At 36.5% G+C, this 13,884-nt stretch overlaps 1 protein-coding gene across 1 annotated transcript; it reads left to right on the top strand.

Moving 5' to 3' along the window:
* Positions 1-350: 350 nt before the first annotated feature.
* Positions 351-13,478, top strand: RTCA (RNA 3'-terminal phosphate cyclase). The gene is made up of 12 exons (XM_072419998.1): positions 351-443; positions 832-890; positions 3,117-3,217; positions 4,603-4,746; positions 5,742-5,865; positions 7,333-7,391; positions 7,706-7,847; positions 9,380-9,504; positions 9,670-9,728; positions 11,198-11,292; positions 12,822-12,926; positions 13,045-13,478. The coding sequence occupies exons 2-12, from the start codon at positions 840-842 to the stop codon at positions 13,138-13,140; spliced, it is 1,101 nt and encodes a 366-aa protein (XP_072276099.1). The 5' UTR covers positions 351-443; positions 832-839; the 3' UTR covers positions 13,141-13,478.
* Positions 13,479-13,884: the final 406 nt, after the last annotated feature.

Consider the following 13,884-nt stretch of genomic DNA (forward strand, 5'->3'; position numbering starts at 1 on the left):
AACCAGAACAAATCCATAGGTGACGCCCTTCTATTAACATGTCGCTATCTGTGTGAGCAGCCATTTTGTTGGTTAGAAATAAAGCCGAAGCCATATACACTATAACTAAATATTCATTTAATGACACTTTTACATTAGATATTCCTAAATTATAACTAGTACTTATATAAATAGTTATAAATAAAAGTCTAGATACTATTAATCTCACTCGGTTAGTTGTTTATAATAGGAGTATTATTGCACTGTATTCGTATTCATTAATAAACAAACTTTATTTATTTGTCAATATAAGACAATACGATGCAGAATAAAGGCAGCAAGGTATTGTGTCCAGCAACAGCAGGGTTACATGAGAGACAGGAAGAGGCGGGCACAGGGTGGCAGGAGCCGGCAGAGAGCAGTCCATGGAATTGGTCGGGTCTGACTGATTGTGTGCTGAGTTGGTGGGTGCTGGAGATATTCTATATACATATACAGCATGCCTGACACCATACACGTGTAGGGGCATCAGTGTGTGCTAATGGTGCATGCAGCACACAAATCACACATCTATATGTACAGGGGTGTGTGTATATATATATATATATATATATATATATATATTGTGTGTATAGTGCAGAGATTGGGGAGGGCATCCTGCATTATATAATATTAGGATCTATGCAGATTTCCCCATCCTATATATTGTACTCACCTCTATTATATTGCACATCACTCACTTCTGATCTCTTTTCCTGGTATATATACGGTATGTGTGTGTGTGTATATATATATATATATATATATATTACTTCTGATCTCACTTCTGATCTCTCCCTCTGGTATGTGTAGGGGCCACCATGGCAGAAGAAGGGGCGACTATAGACATTGATGGCAGCATCATGGAGGGAGTAAGTAATCCATAATATATGTACCAATGAGAGCAACACCCACACAGGCTTGGTGTCAGATCTGATCTGTGTACAGGTTTTTATCAGTTCAGATATTATGTGAATGGATGCTGGAGGTACTATATGTCCTCATATTGTCATCAATTAGACCAAATCTAATATTTTTGATTTGTATATGATCAGTAAGTACAGCTGTGCTATTGGTTAAACATTACTGAAGTGTAACTAAACCTAAAGAACTAAAAAATCTCAACCTGCAAAATCTCTTGCTCCAGCTCCTGTGGATTTGTGTTTTTATGCGTACAAAGTACGGTGAATGCACCATGCAGTGAGGGCCCAGCTCAAAAAGGGGCATCACTGTAAGTAGACCCAGAAACTGGGCACAATGATGTCGTTAGGGCTTCTCCAGTGGCTGAAGAAGATCTTTTAAGACCCAGAAGAGTTGATGGCAGAGATGACAGATTTGGGGGATGCAGTGACAATTAGGATCCTGAACCTGTCATCTCTGCAGGGTGCCCTACAGAAAGACAAATGTGTGACATAATTGGCAAGTATTCTGTGTATATATGCTGATTGTGGCAAAAGCTCACCCACACCAATTACATTTGTAGTCCTGCTTTAAGCACCAGCCTAAGGGCTTCTGCACACCAATGGTCTATTTGTGTTTAAAGGCAGCAGTTACGAAAAATTTTATAGCCTACCAAATGAGGATCAACCACTTCCTTCATGCTGTATGATTAAAACAAATGATTTGTTCATAGAGGCAGTTTTGATCCTGGCAGCTGCGGATCCTGCATTTCAGGCAGTGCCTGGCATTGACATGCCACTTAGGACTTGGCTGAATAAAAATTACTGCTGTTGAATGGCAAAAAACGCCAGGGCACACATAGGAAGGTGCAAAGTCTGTCGCTGCACAAGGGTCCTGGATCCTCCTCAGCCATCAGGGGCCTCAAGTTAGTTTGGCTGAAAGTTTTTGGGAAGCTGCCACAGCATTTATAAGAGTTAATTGTGAAAAATGCAGGTATAATTGTGCACTGTACTGTGCTATGTGCGATACACTATTACTGAGCCTTGACTGCCTTTATCCTAGTGAAATCTAATCTGGTTATTTAGGAAAGGTTTCCAATTGGGTGTGATTAGGGTTACGTACACACTTGCAATGCTTCCTGTCCGATAATCAGCTCACTGACGATATCGTACAAGAATCTAGCGTGTGTACAGCGCCCATCATCTGAACGTCCATCCTGGCGGATCCATGGACGATAGACGAAGAACAATCGTAATGGAAGCGAAGAGGAAGAGAACACAGCAGGGTGCTGCTCCGTCGTTCTCCCCCTCCCCTCCCCTCCCCATAGAGCAGAATGGTGCTGTATGTACAGCACTCGTTCATGCATCGTGCAGTCATTAGTCATTGAAAAGGATCAGGAAACATCCTTTCCAACGACAATAATTGCACGTGTGTATGCAGCTTAAGTTATGACTTCCAAGTAAACAAATTTGTCTACACTTAATATTTAAATTAAACCCAAACAGGTAATACAGATTAAGTACTTCATTAAGTTTAATGCATGTGTGTACCCAGCTTTAGTCTTTGATGTGCCTAGCCTGATACTTGGAGATTTGATCAAGAGACCATAGAGGCAGACAGGCTATTTTTAAGCAATGTAATGTTTGTGTTTATTTGGTGTGGCCCTGATTCTAAGTGACCAACTAGTCTAAGTACAAGTGATAACATAATATATGTGAATACAAAATAACATTAAAATTATATTTTTTCATTGACATGTTTTTGTACAATATTTTCTTGCTTAATTTTTTAAGTCAGAAGTGTCTCAAAGTACCCGACGTGTTTCGCCTTTTTGCTTCCTCAGGGGACCATTGGGATTGAGCACTAAAGATCATACTGTACAATTGTATATAGGGGGACAGCTGAATCAGTGCATCCCTAGAAATTTCAAGTAGAGTAATCTCGTGAGGTCATGTGGCAGATGTGTGAAGGAAAAAAGTGCTGAAAAAGGAAACGAATTTTAAAGTGGAAGGAGAGAAATAAAGGTTGAAATATTGCAGGGTTTGGAGATTACTTTACATTTTTCTGTGATTACTTTTAGTCGGTAGGAAATAGGAGAAATCACAGTAAACTTCTACTTTGCTCATAATAGTTCTGCATTAAGGATTGGAGTACATGCACAGATTTTTACTATTTTCCAAAATATGTGTAAAATATAGGGAGGACAGATTCTGCGAATCTGCACTGCTCTGGGCTGCCTTCTTGGATTACGTGTGCGTATAATGAAGATCCGAGCCGGAAGAAGCACTCCAGGGCTGAGGTGAGAACTTATTACCTTACTTATTAACCTATTAGTTCATACAATAAGCTTCACTCATTTCAAAATGTGTTGACTGGGCTTGCAGATCTACACTTGTTTTGGCCATCTCACCTCTCTACCAAGCACTTCATCAATGCCTAATCCAGACAGGACACAATGTCCAGTAAAGGAATTAAGGATAAAACCTACCTCCTGTATTTATCAATTGGCCAGAAAAGCCACTCATTGGACCTGATTTATTAAAGCTCTGCAATACTGGAGAAGATACACTTTCATCAGTTAACCTGAAATGGATCTGGTCCAGGATATAAAACATTTGATAATAAATTGCAAATGACTTTTAGGTAATCTATTCCAGGTTTGCTGGATCATTATGATTCACTAATGAAAGTGTATCTTCTCTAGCCTTGGAGAGTTTTAATAAATCAGGCCTATTATTACATATTGGAACCTGGTGTTGTCAATATTAGCCACCAATGTCCACTTACATACAATAAACTGGGTAGAGCATTTAAACACACTTGCCATAATTGTATTTGCCATTTGATCTTTTATGGGCAACTGAGCAAGTTGTAAGAGTTTGTTTTAAAGTATAACAAAGTAAATGGGTGGACTTTCATGTATTTAAACTGTGGCGTTCTGTTCTAGATTTTCTCCGCATATGTTTAGGTATACTTATATCTATGTAACTAAGTGTTATTATCCTGCTCAACACATGGTAATGTTTGAACAATCAGTTATTATTCTTTGTTAATTAGATGTACATAGATATTACTAGCCTGGATTACTCCCTAAATATACATAATGTGATCTCTGCATAGTGGTGCAGTGCAGTGATTTGGCTTTACTGATTCTTTTTAGTCAGGGAAGAGCTGTGCTCAGATTTGTAAATCGAATGAAATAAAAAGGGCTAATACAGATAAAAATGTTAAACATAAAATAAATATTGTATATTGAAGCAGCATTACATTCTGGCGTCACTTGCAATATAAATTTGTTTCCCAAGCCTTCATTGTCTGTATAGTTATCATACTTGCCTTTCTGCCCAAAGTAATAATTTTAAAGAAAATATCTTTACAATGTAGACTGAAGGTGCAGGATGTATATGAACATAAAAATCTTTCAGTTTAAGCACCTAATCTTAAACAGATTCTGTTCTTAGAGGTAATAATGGTTTGACAAATCTATTACAGCAGGGGGGACATTCTGCTTTAAACAAAACTGTATTATCTGGAATAAAACCTCACAAAGTTTTAGGTTTGCATTTTGACAGACTAATATGATTTCAGAATGACACCTCTTGATTTTTAAATGCAGAAGTGTGTTTTCATGTAATAACCTTTTATGGTAATTATGTTGTCTGATATTTGTTATCCTTTCCCTAGGCCACAGCACTTATCTGGGCTGCAGACTGTTCGGGATTTGTGTTGTGGGCAGTTGGAAAAAGCTGAGATTGGATCAACAGAGATCAACTTTGCACCTGGAAGGATAAAAGGAGGAACACTGACTGCTGATACAAAGACTGCTGGGTTGGTTTAAATATTACATCATGTCTATCTGTATTAATGCCAGTATGCAGACTAAGTGTGATAAGTGTATCTAAACCCAAGAACAAAAATGTAATCTCTTGCAGCTTACCTGTACTTCAATGTGCTGGCTGTATTAGTTTGTTTCTGGCCTGTTTCATTTTAAATTTTATGTTGGAATCCTGCCAGTAACACACTTACTTTTCCAAGGTTACAGCACTAACTCTCTGCACTTTATTTATGATGGAGAATTGTTCTCGTCTGATGTTCTTTATTTGAAACATCATAGGAAGACATAGAAAATTAACTACAACAAAAAACAAGATACAATTGAATAAAATGTAGATAACATTGGCCACAGATAAAGGTTCAAGGTCTTCACAAATTTTGAATATTTATATAAATCCTGACTTGTTTTGCTGGAATAACCCGCTTCTTCAGGGAAAATATCACACCCTTTACCCATTTAGTTAGGGCCAGAGTGGATTAGCCTTTCAGGTAAGTTTCCTACAACCAATAAGACTGTGCTCCAAAGGAAGGCAAATTAGATACACCAACAAGGGGTAACCAGCATTTATGTGTCCACATGAAGGAGTCAGTGATGAGGTAACAAAATGACAGTCATACTGTGCAACTAGTTATCCAAGTTAACTCTTGAAAATATCTTTGAATATTTTGAAATATCATAGTCATATGGACACTATTTTTGTCTTATGGGAATTACTGGTTACCATCCATGTCATATCCAAGAAGCTAAAGGCCCTCTTAGGTCCTTAATGGAGAGGCAAATAAGGTAAGACTTATGTATACATAAGACTTTAATAAAATCATTAACACAGAAATTAATGAGAATCTCCCAAAAAGAGACACTGACAACCGTAAATACGCATTATTAATACAGTGAGAAGTGTAAAGATCTCTGTCTTGTTTATATTGCTGCCCCTCCCAAATGGGGATTACCACTTTTACAATGTTATACCCTTCTCCATCCTTTATAGGAGCGTGTGCCTACTGCTTCAAGTCTCACTCCCTTGTGTCCTCTTTGCTGAATCCCCTTCTGAACTCATCTTCAAAGGTGGCACAAATGCCGAGATGGCACCACAGATTGACTACACTACAATGGTGAGTATCATTTTATCAATCTTGACCATATCAAAGGTTCATTAAATTATGGAAAATGCTTGTCATTATCAGCATAGGGCTTACAAGAATGATTAAAAAAAAGTCTTACAAAGACAAAGGCTCCTGTGTTACAGTCTAAACATCTACCCAGTTCAGGTAGTATGTGATGTGCAAGCCCCAATAAGTAACCAAAAATCTTTCTTTACTTTCCTAAAGTGAATTAAATCCTCCTTTCATTGTGCCTAAAATGCTCCCCCTCCCAGACACTGCAGCTCACAGTGGGAGGGTTTAAGCAACAGAGGCAGCACTGTAAATCAAGAAAGCAGTGGGTGAGACTGGGTTATATGTAGAGATATTTAAACATGTCCATAAAAAAGGGAATCGTCTGGGGTGATGGGGATGAGGAATATCACCTGAATTAGGCATAAAAGCTATGGCCCGTGCTGGTACCAGTGATGTTCCAGAGTAGTACCAGCAGGATTTACACCACCCATCGTTCCATGTGTAAGCTCTGCTGTCTTAAAGTTGTATTCAGCATCGTTTGTTTGAACAATCAGAGGATGCTTCATTAACTCAAGTTGGAATTTTCTATTTCCTTTGCTTATTTTCATAACCTATAAATATTGAGTTCACCTGGACTGTATTTACACTGCTATCAGATTCTTCTCAGACCTATAAATCACAAACAAATGATCCCTTTCCTAGAAATCATTGGTCCGCCTAAACTGATTGAAATTGTGCAGCCCTGTGCAACAACAAAAGTAGAAAACCCTTAGCTGGTAACAATAAACAGCCTGGAGGTACCTTAGGCTGCCAATCAATGGAAAATTTAATAGATGCAACTAATACAAAGACTTCCAATTTTACGGAAACTTGTACCTGAAAACATTTAGGGACTGCCATTGGCCAATCCCTTCTAAAAATTCAATTTTCATAATAATTTCAGAATATTGCAAAAAGCACTCGTTACCTTTTTTTTTTTTTTTTTTTTTTTTTTTTAGAAGTTGTTTCCTTTTTCTCTTTCTCTATAGCACACGCAGCATGTGTGCTGCATCTGGCTTACAAGGAAATGTCACAATTAGCATTCAGCTTTATAATTGAAATGTGTAGGGTCCCACCTCTTGGACCTTTGCCAAATTCGCTCCTAGGCTTAAAACCTCCATTTATTTAATTTTGTAATCATCAGCTATAATCACAAAATAAATGATTCTATTTATCTTCAGAATAAGGGAAACAAGTATTATTATTGATACAAAACATATTCTACACTTTCCATGTTCCCAACTTCAGCCCAGAATTTTGAATAATTCAGTTTTACTTTTTTTTTCATGTGTGTTAGGATGTTGCTAATATAATACGTGCTTCTTCTAAAGGATAATTCTTACTTATTTGTTGAGTTGTGCATTACCCAAAGATTACAAAAAAGAATGCTGGCATTTGTCATATCACTTTGTTTTTGTGTTTGAGGTTTTTAAGCCTGCTGCAGAACGTTTTGGATTTAAACTGGATTGTGATATTAGAAGAAGGTAAATATTATTAAAATAAAACCTTTTATGTGGTAAATATAATGTAATACAACTTGTTTTGTATTCATATATAAAGTGTTATAGGTAAAATTACTTAAATGTAAGTTTGTTCTGGACAAGTGCATTTTTTTTTTTGCTTGGACCTACAGTGCAAATCAGCTTTGTAGACCTAATGGGATTTGTATTGTCTTTTGCGTATAATGCATAGCTGTTCACTGATGATATTTATATTGATCTGTTTACTAATTGAAAAACAGCATATTGGCCAGCATAGTGTGCTGAGTGGTTCTTATACAGGGCTTTATTTATTGCAGGGGTTACTACCCACGTGGAGGAGGGGAAATACTAGTCAGAGTTTCTCCTATAAAATATTTAAAGCCTATCAACCTAACAGACAAAGGTACCATCACAAAGATCTATGGACGGGCCTTTGTGGCTGGAGTTCTTCCCTACAAGGTCAGTACATTCATTTTATTTATAGTATTTGACTTTATATGTTTATAAATGCAGGAAAGCCAGTTGGCATTCTGCAGTAGATTCATATTTCAACAAGCTGGTAGCAAATTTGGACTTGGTTAACACGAATCAGCAGTTGTTTGTAACAATCTACTATTGCATTCTACTGTTAGCTGCAAATTCTAGGGAGAGAATGTTCCATCAGTGAGAGATTGATGTCTGCTTTAAAGTGTACCTAAACTCACAATTTTCACTTTACATAAAAGGGTAGACAACCCTTTTGTGTAGAGTGAAAATTCTGTGTGTTTGTTTTTTTTTTAAGTGCAACACCCTTTTTTTTTTTTTTATAAAAAAAAGGGTGAAGCACCACCCCCAAATTATACATCGCCTAGGCAAATAAATGGGAGCGCAAAGCCTCCTGATACTTTTGGGCGCTCCTTCTCGGGCATGCACAGAAATAACCTTTTTGTGCAAAAAGAAAAATTTTTAATTTTACGTCACCCGATTTCTGAAAAAAGAGGAGAAGATGGCCGCACCCAGAGCTCCAGGAGGAGTACGGGGTCTATGCGGGACCAGATGCAGTACACCCCCGGATGAATCAGACTGCCCTGCGGGATTGAAGGTAAGTGGATTTTTTTTTTTTTTTTTTTGTCGTTTTGGGTTTAGTTCCTCTTTAAGTTGAAAATATTTTATTAGCCCGTATGAACTAAAAAAAACACATTTATGACCTTTGGCTGCTTTACCCTCACGTTCCCTTTTTTAAGACTGCCCTTAGTTCTTCTTTTTATACTGTTTTTCTCAAATCTGACAAATTTCTGCCTCTGGAAGTGACCCTTTCATGTTTCCAGCAACACTAGAATAAATAATTGCTGCCCACACAGCACTTTTTAGTTCTATGGAAAGAGAAGGGAGGAGAACATGTGGAAGGCACTCTGCTGATGTCTTCCCCATAGGAAATTACAGTGGTCATCCCTGATTGGTTGTCTAGTGATCTGCCATGGCAGATCACTAAAAACTACATCGGGGAACCACTGTAGGTTTTTAGATGATTTTGATTTTGGGTGACAGTTATGTAGCGTGTGTGTCTATCTTTGTGATCACCCTTACATATATTACAGTGTTCTCCCCAGGCCCTTTAAGCTAGGTGCACCACCCGGCACTTTTCAGTAACCACAAGCTGATTTTAGATGGGTGTGAAACTTGGGTCAAAATACAGGGGCTGCCACCCGCCTACAGCTTCTTCCTACCTTTAACTTAAAATAATTTCTGGAGAGAACAATGCATTAGATATGTACAAATATCTCTGGCTGGTGAGCAGGAGATATGTATAAATAAAATGACTTTCAAATATATGTGCATTACAGTTGTTCAATAAACATGATTTGTTTAAAATGATGATTTTTTTTTCTTATTAGAAATAAGTTTTTTCCCAAAATTCAGTAAAAATAGAAAGCATGTAATTAATTTATTGCATTTAAGTTGCAATATAAAAAGCCTAATACCGCCACCACTTTTTTTAATCTTCCTGCAAGATGGTGAAGGACATGATTTCAGCAGCAGTACGGTGCATACGGCGGGAGTTGAGGGAGCTGTATGTGAATATACAAGGTGTCCAAGAGCCTGCAGACAAAGCAGTAGGAAACTGTAATGGAATTATGTAAGTGTTGTCTGGATTTATGTCTGTGGGTTGTATATACATAGAGAAACCAGTAAGCACCGAAAGATTTGTGGTTTGGGAAAATCATAACTGTTGATGAATGATAAAATATCTGGTAGTCATTTTTGTTTTTTGTTTGTTAAATGTGTATTATTTGTTTTATAGAATCATAGCTGAGACCTCCACAGGTTGTATATTTGCAGGATCTGCACTAGGAAAGAAAGGTAATAGTGATGTATTTGGATTCTATAAAATACTGGCTTGTATAAAAGACTCCCATTCACTACCCAGCAGGCCACATGTAGAAGTGTCAACACTAATGGTCCCCACAATGTTTCAATCTGATGATTGTACAGAATGGTGAATTTGTGATTATTATGTGTGGCTTGCAGTGTTTCTGGAATATGCAGTATCAAAAATGATCCATCCAACCAAAAAAAATATTATAGAATATACAGTGGTAGACCTTATTCATCTCTTCCAGTAGATAGTCCTAATTTTTATTGTGTCAATATCTCAGAAGGATATTGTATTACTTTTATACAGAAAGTACTGGGAACAAAATGTAATTTGTTGGCATAGGCTTAGTGCCAGGAATCTCCAACACAGAATTTTCCAGTTCAATCCCATGAAACCTGCAGTGCTGTAATTAAAAAAAAATGTAATGACATAGCTGGTTTATTACTATTCCACATTTAATTATCTGAATTGACACATTTAGTTTAGCAATGGCTTTGACTGTGTTTTCTGATAGAAAAGCTTACTGCAGTGGCCTCCAACCAGTAGTTTGGTGGGTTTTAGCTATCTTTTTCTGTGTATTACATACAGCTACTTAGGAGGTTGGTCCTCAGTACCTTTATAACATCCCAGTTGTATTCTTAATTATATGTACGTTATATCATTATTCATTTTTTTGTTACCATTATGTTTTTAAATACTGTTTCTTCAGCATTGAAACCTTCTCCTATGTCATCGCTGGCCTCTCTATATCATTGGTTCTTTGCTAGCTAGTAAAAGTCAGCAGCTCTCGGGCAATAGAGAGAGAGAGAGAAGTGTCCCCTAGGTGCTGTGCTTGCTTGTAGCTTGGTGCATCGTCACATTGCCAGGATACTAGACCAGATAATGGTTAACTTTTTATTATGTCTTTGCTCAACTTTTTTATTGCAATATTTTATTTGCTAAGCATATATAAAAATCTCAGCAAGATAATTTATTTATGACTACACTTTAGGCACATAATACAGCTCTGTTATCATCCATTCATATTATATATATATATATATATATATATATATATATATATATATATATATATATATATATATGAGTTTAGGGTGTGATAGAAGGAAATATTAGTAGCCAATCAGCTCATGGGCTTTCAAAAAGCATGCCAATATGCTGCCTAGGTTTACTGCCTAAGATCAATCCTTTATGAATATTATTCAAAATTAATTATATAGCACTAGGTGTAGCCAGCCATAGTACACAGTCATGATTTTTTTTAATTTAATTTTATTATTTTGACATTGTTATAAGTTTGGAAAAGTTACTTTAAGTTGTGCACTTTGCACTGTTTTGCAGATTACTTTTTAGTTAATTTTTTCATAATAAAATTTCCATTTTCACCTTGCAGTGCATTCATCTGTAGATGTTTCCTGTACTGTTCTTAACTGTATTGTTCTGTGGATTTTAGGAGTTGCTGCAGACCGTGTTGGTGCTGAAGCTGCAGAAATCCTTCTCCGAAATCTGCGACATGGAGGATGCGTTGATGAATATCTCCAGGACCAGGTAGTTCATGATGTTTAAAGAAAAAAAGCTTAGATGACAGGGTTAAAGGGTCACTGACGTCTGATAGTTGTACTTTTGGACTTGTCAAATGTACGTAAAAGGTAACTTTTACTACGGGTTAAGGATTCAGGATGATTGTACAATCCTGTTTACATTTACTAACCATTATGCTATTGGGGGGTCGGGGGCTTTCTAATAAGATAATGTTATAAATCAAATGCATTGTTCTGGTAGATCCCCACAATACATGGTTGTTGGTAACTCTAGATTAAACGGAGGCTAATCAGTTTTTTTTTTTTTTTTAATATTCCTTTGACAGCTTAAACAATTATTAAACTCCATAACAAAAATGTAATATATATTGAATCTTAACAGTCCTTAGATGAGGCTGCATACATTTTTTCAGTATGCGTTTGCATTTTTTTTACCTGGTAATCTTGCAAATAACAAAGTACTAGTCCTTGGGTGGCTGTTTACTAGTCTGTATCTATCAAGGGAGTCATAGTTGCTACCTATGTCTTTCTTTGTTCATCCTAGTAGCTGGTAAAAAAAATAGTATTTTACATAGTAAAGAAAACATTTGTGTCTTCAGTTTAGCTCAAGGATATGGTATTTCTAGCAAGGTTACCAAGTTTTTTTCTGCCTTTTCTGAAAATGTTTATAGCCTGAAAAATTAAAACAATTGTGACCACCACATCGAAAGACTGGTAAGCTACAATATATTTCAATTTTTTTCTTGGATTTAGATGAATTTATACTAATCAAAATAGTCTAAATTTCTTTTAAATTTGATCTATCAAACCAATGAAGTTCATCAACAACTATTTAATGGTAAGGCATACAATTAAACGTAAATCCAGTGACTACACACAGTTTGTGGATAACTCTCTTAAAAAAGACAGATGAAATTTATTGCAAAACCAGAGTAGGAGCTTCTACATTTGTCCATCTAATACAATTTACTGTAATCGCTGTATATAGTTTGTATCAAATAATGCTCTGGTCTGGCCATACTGGGCTCTGTAACTGGCTAACTTTACAAGTAATTCAGGCAGTAAGTATCTAACCTGCATACAGTCCCTTATTGCACTTATTAATGAACATGTCATACAAGAAAATACTTCCAGATAGTGCGGGATGAGTGACACCCCCCCCCTCCAATCACCCCACAATGCAATATTTAAACCTGGTGGTAAGCACGTTTGCGTGGACTCAAAGTTACACATCCCCATCTGAATGATATTTCCAGGTCAGTGATGCCAACATTGAAGGTGAAGGTGGCTTAGAGAAGAAGATACTTTTAAGAATGTAAAATGGAACATTACAGGGAAAGAGTACTGCATGCATAGCTATGTATATATTTGTGTGTGTAACTCATGCAGATGGGTATCTCCTGTTAGACAGTAATGGAGAACTTGGAAGAGACTAAACAAGGTTTTTACATTTCACATTGTGACTTTTCACTGATAAAGCTATCAACATGTTTTATATCCACTGTAATAATATATATTATTTTCTTTTCTCTGCAGCTGATTATTTTCATGGCTCTGGCAGATGGAGTTTCTCAAATTAAGACAGGTCCTCTTACTCTGCATACACAAACAGCTATACACTTCACGGAACAATTAACAAAGGTTAGAGCTGATCATATAAAATAGCATTGTACAAGATTCAGCTATCCATGGCAGCCTTTAAAAATCACTTGTTATTGTTGTGTAGCCATTAGTTACCTTGTTTTTTGCTTCCCAACAGGCCAAGTTTACAGTGACAAAATGTGATGAGCCCAACACAGATAGCTACATCATAGAATGTCAAGGAATCGGCTTGCAGAACAAGAATGCTTCATAAGAGTTACAGCAATGGAAAGGATTATAGATCAAGCATGGCATCTACTAAAGAAAGCATGAAACGTAGGGTAATGCAAAGGACTTGCTGGCTTTTTACAGCTTTCAATTTGATTTCAGGCTGAGAGGTAATCAGAAATGTTGTGCGCATGAACTTGAGTTTAAATTATTATTTTTATGACATGTGACAATTGATTGCCAATGCCATACCTCAAATAAAAAGAGGTAAACATAATAGGAGCAGGTTGTGACTCTTCTAAGATTGTTTTATAGAAGTGTTTGTATGGTTTATAAAGACTATAAAGGCTGGCGTGTATTAAAGTGGAACAATCAACCCAACAATTGACTATGTTTGTTTGTAAAATAACTGATCGGTTATTGTTTTATCAAAATACAGCTTTTTTTTAATGCATAATAATTACAGTAACTGGGCTCACAAACCTGCTGCAAATTTCCTTTTCTTCCAGGTAATTTAAGAGCAAGAACAGGAGCAATGTATGTTTGTAATAGTCTGTAATAGGAGACATGTCCTGGTATAGGGCACCTTGCTAGTGTTCCATTTTTAAACCTAACTACAAGTTGTTGTTGACTTGATCAAGAAAGCGATTTTTGTACTTGTAGAACTTAAATTCCACAAAAAAGTAAACCCAAAACTGAGATCTTTGCTTGATAACTTTTACAGCTTGGGGTAAAAAGATTGTCTCTTGGAAATCCAAGGTTTGTGGCCTTAATGCATAACTGTACTGAA

The sequence above is a fragment of the Pyxicephalus adspersus genome, chromosome 8 (genome assembly GCF_032062135.1).
Source record: "Pyxicephalus adspersus chromosome 8, UCB_Pads_2.0, whole genome shotgun sequence".
NCBI classification, from domain to species: domain Eukaryota; kingdom Metazoa; phylum Chordata; class Amphibia; order Anura; family Pyxicephalidae; genus Pyxicephalus; species Pyxicephalus adspersus.

Excerpts from the sequence above, each read along its gene's own strand:
- RTCA (XM_072419998.1), top strand. The coding sequence starts at position 840 with ATGGCAGAAGAAGGGGCGACTATAGACATTGATGGCAGCATCATGGAG. Across the intron at positions 891-3,116 it reads ATGGCAGCATCATGGAGGGA|GGAGGACAGATTCTGCGAAT; the intron begins GTAAGTAATCCA and ends TGTAAAATATAG. Across the intron at positions 7,848-9,379 it reads CTGGAGTTCTTCCCTACAAG|ATGGTGAAGGACATGATTTC; the intron begins GTCAGTACATTC and ends TCTTCCTGCAAG.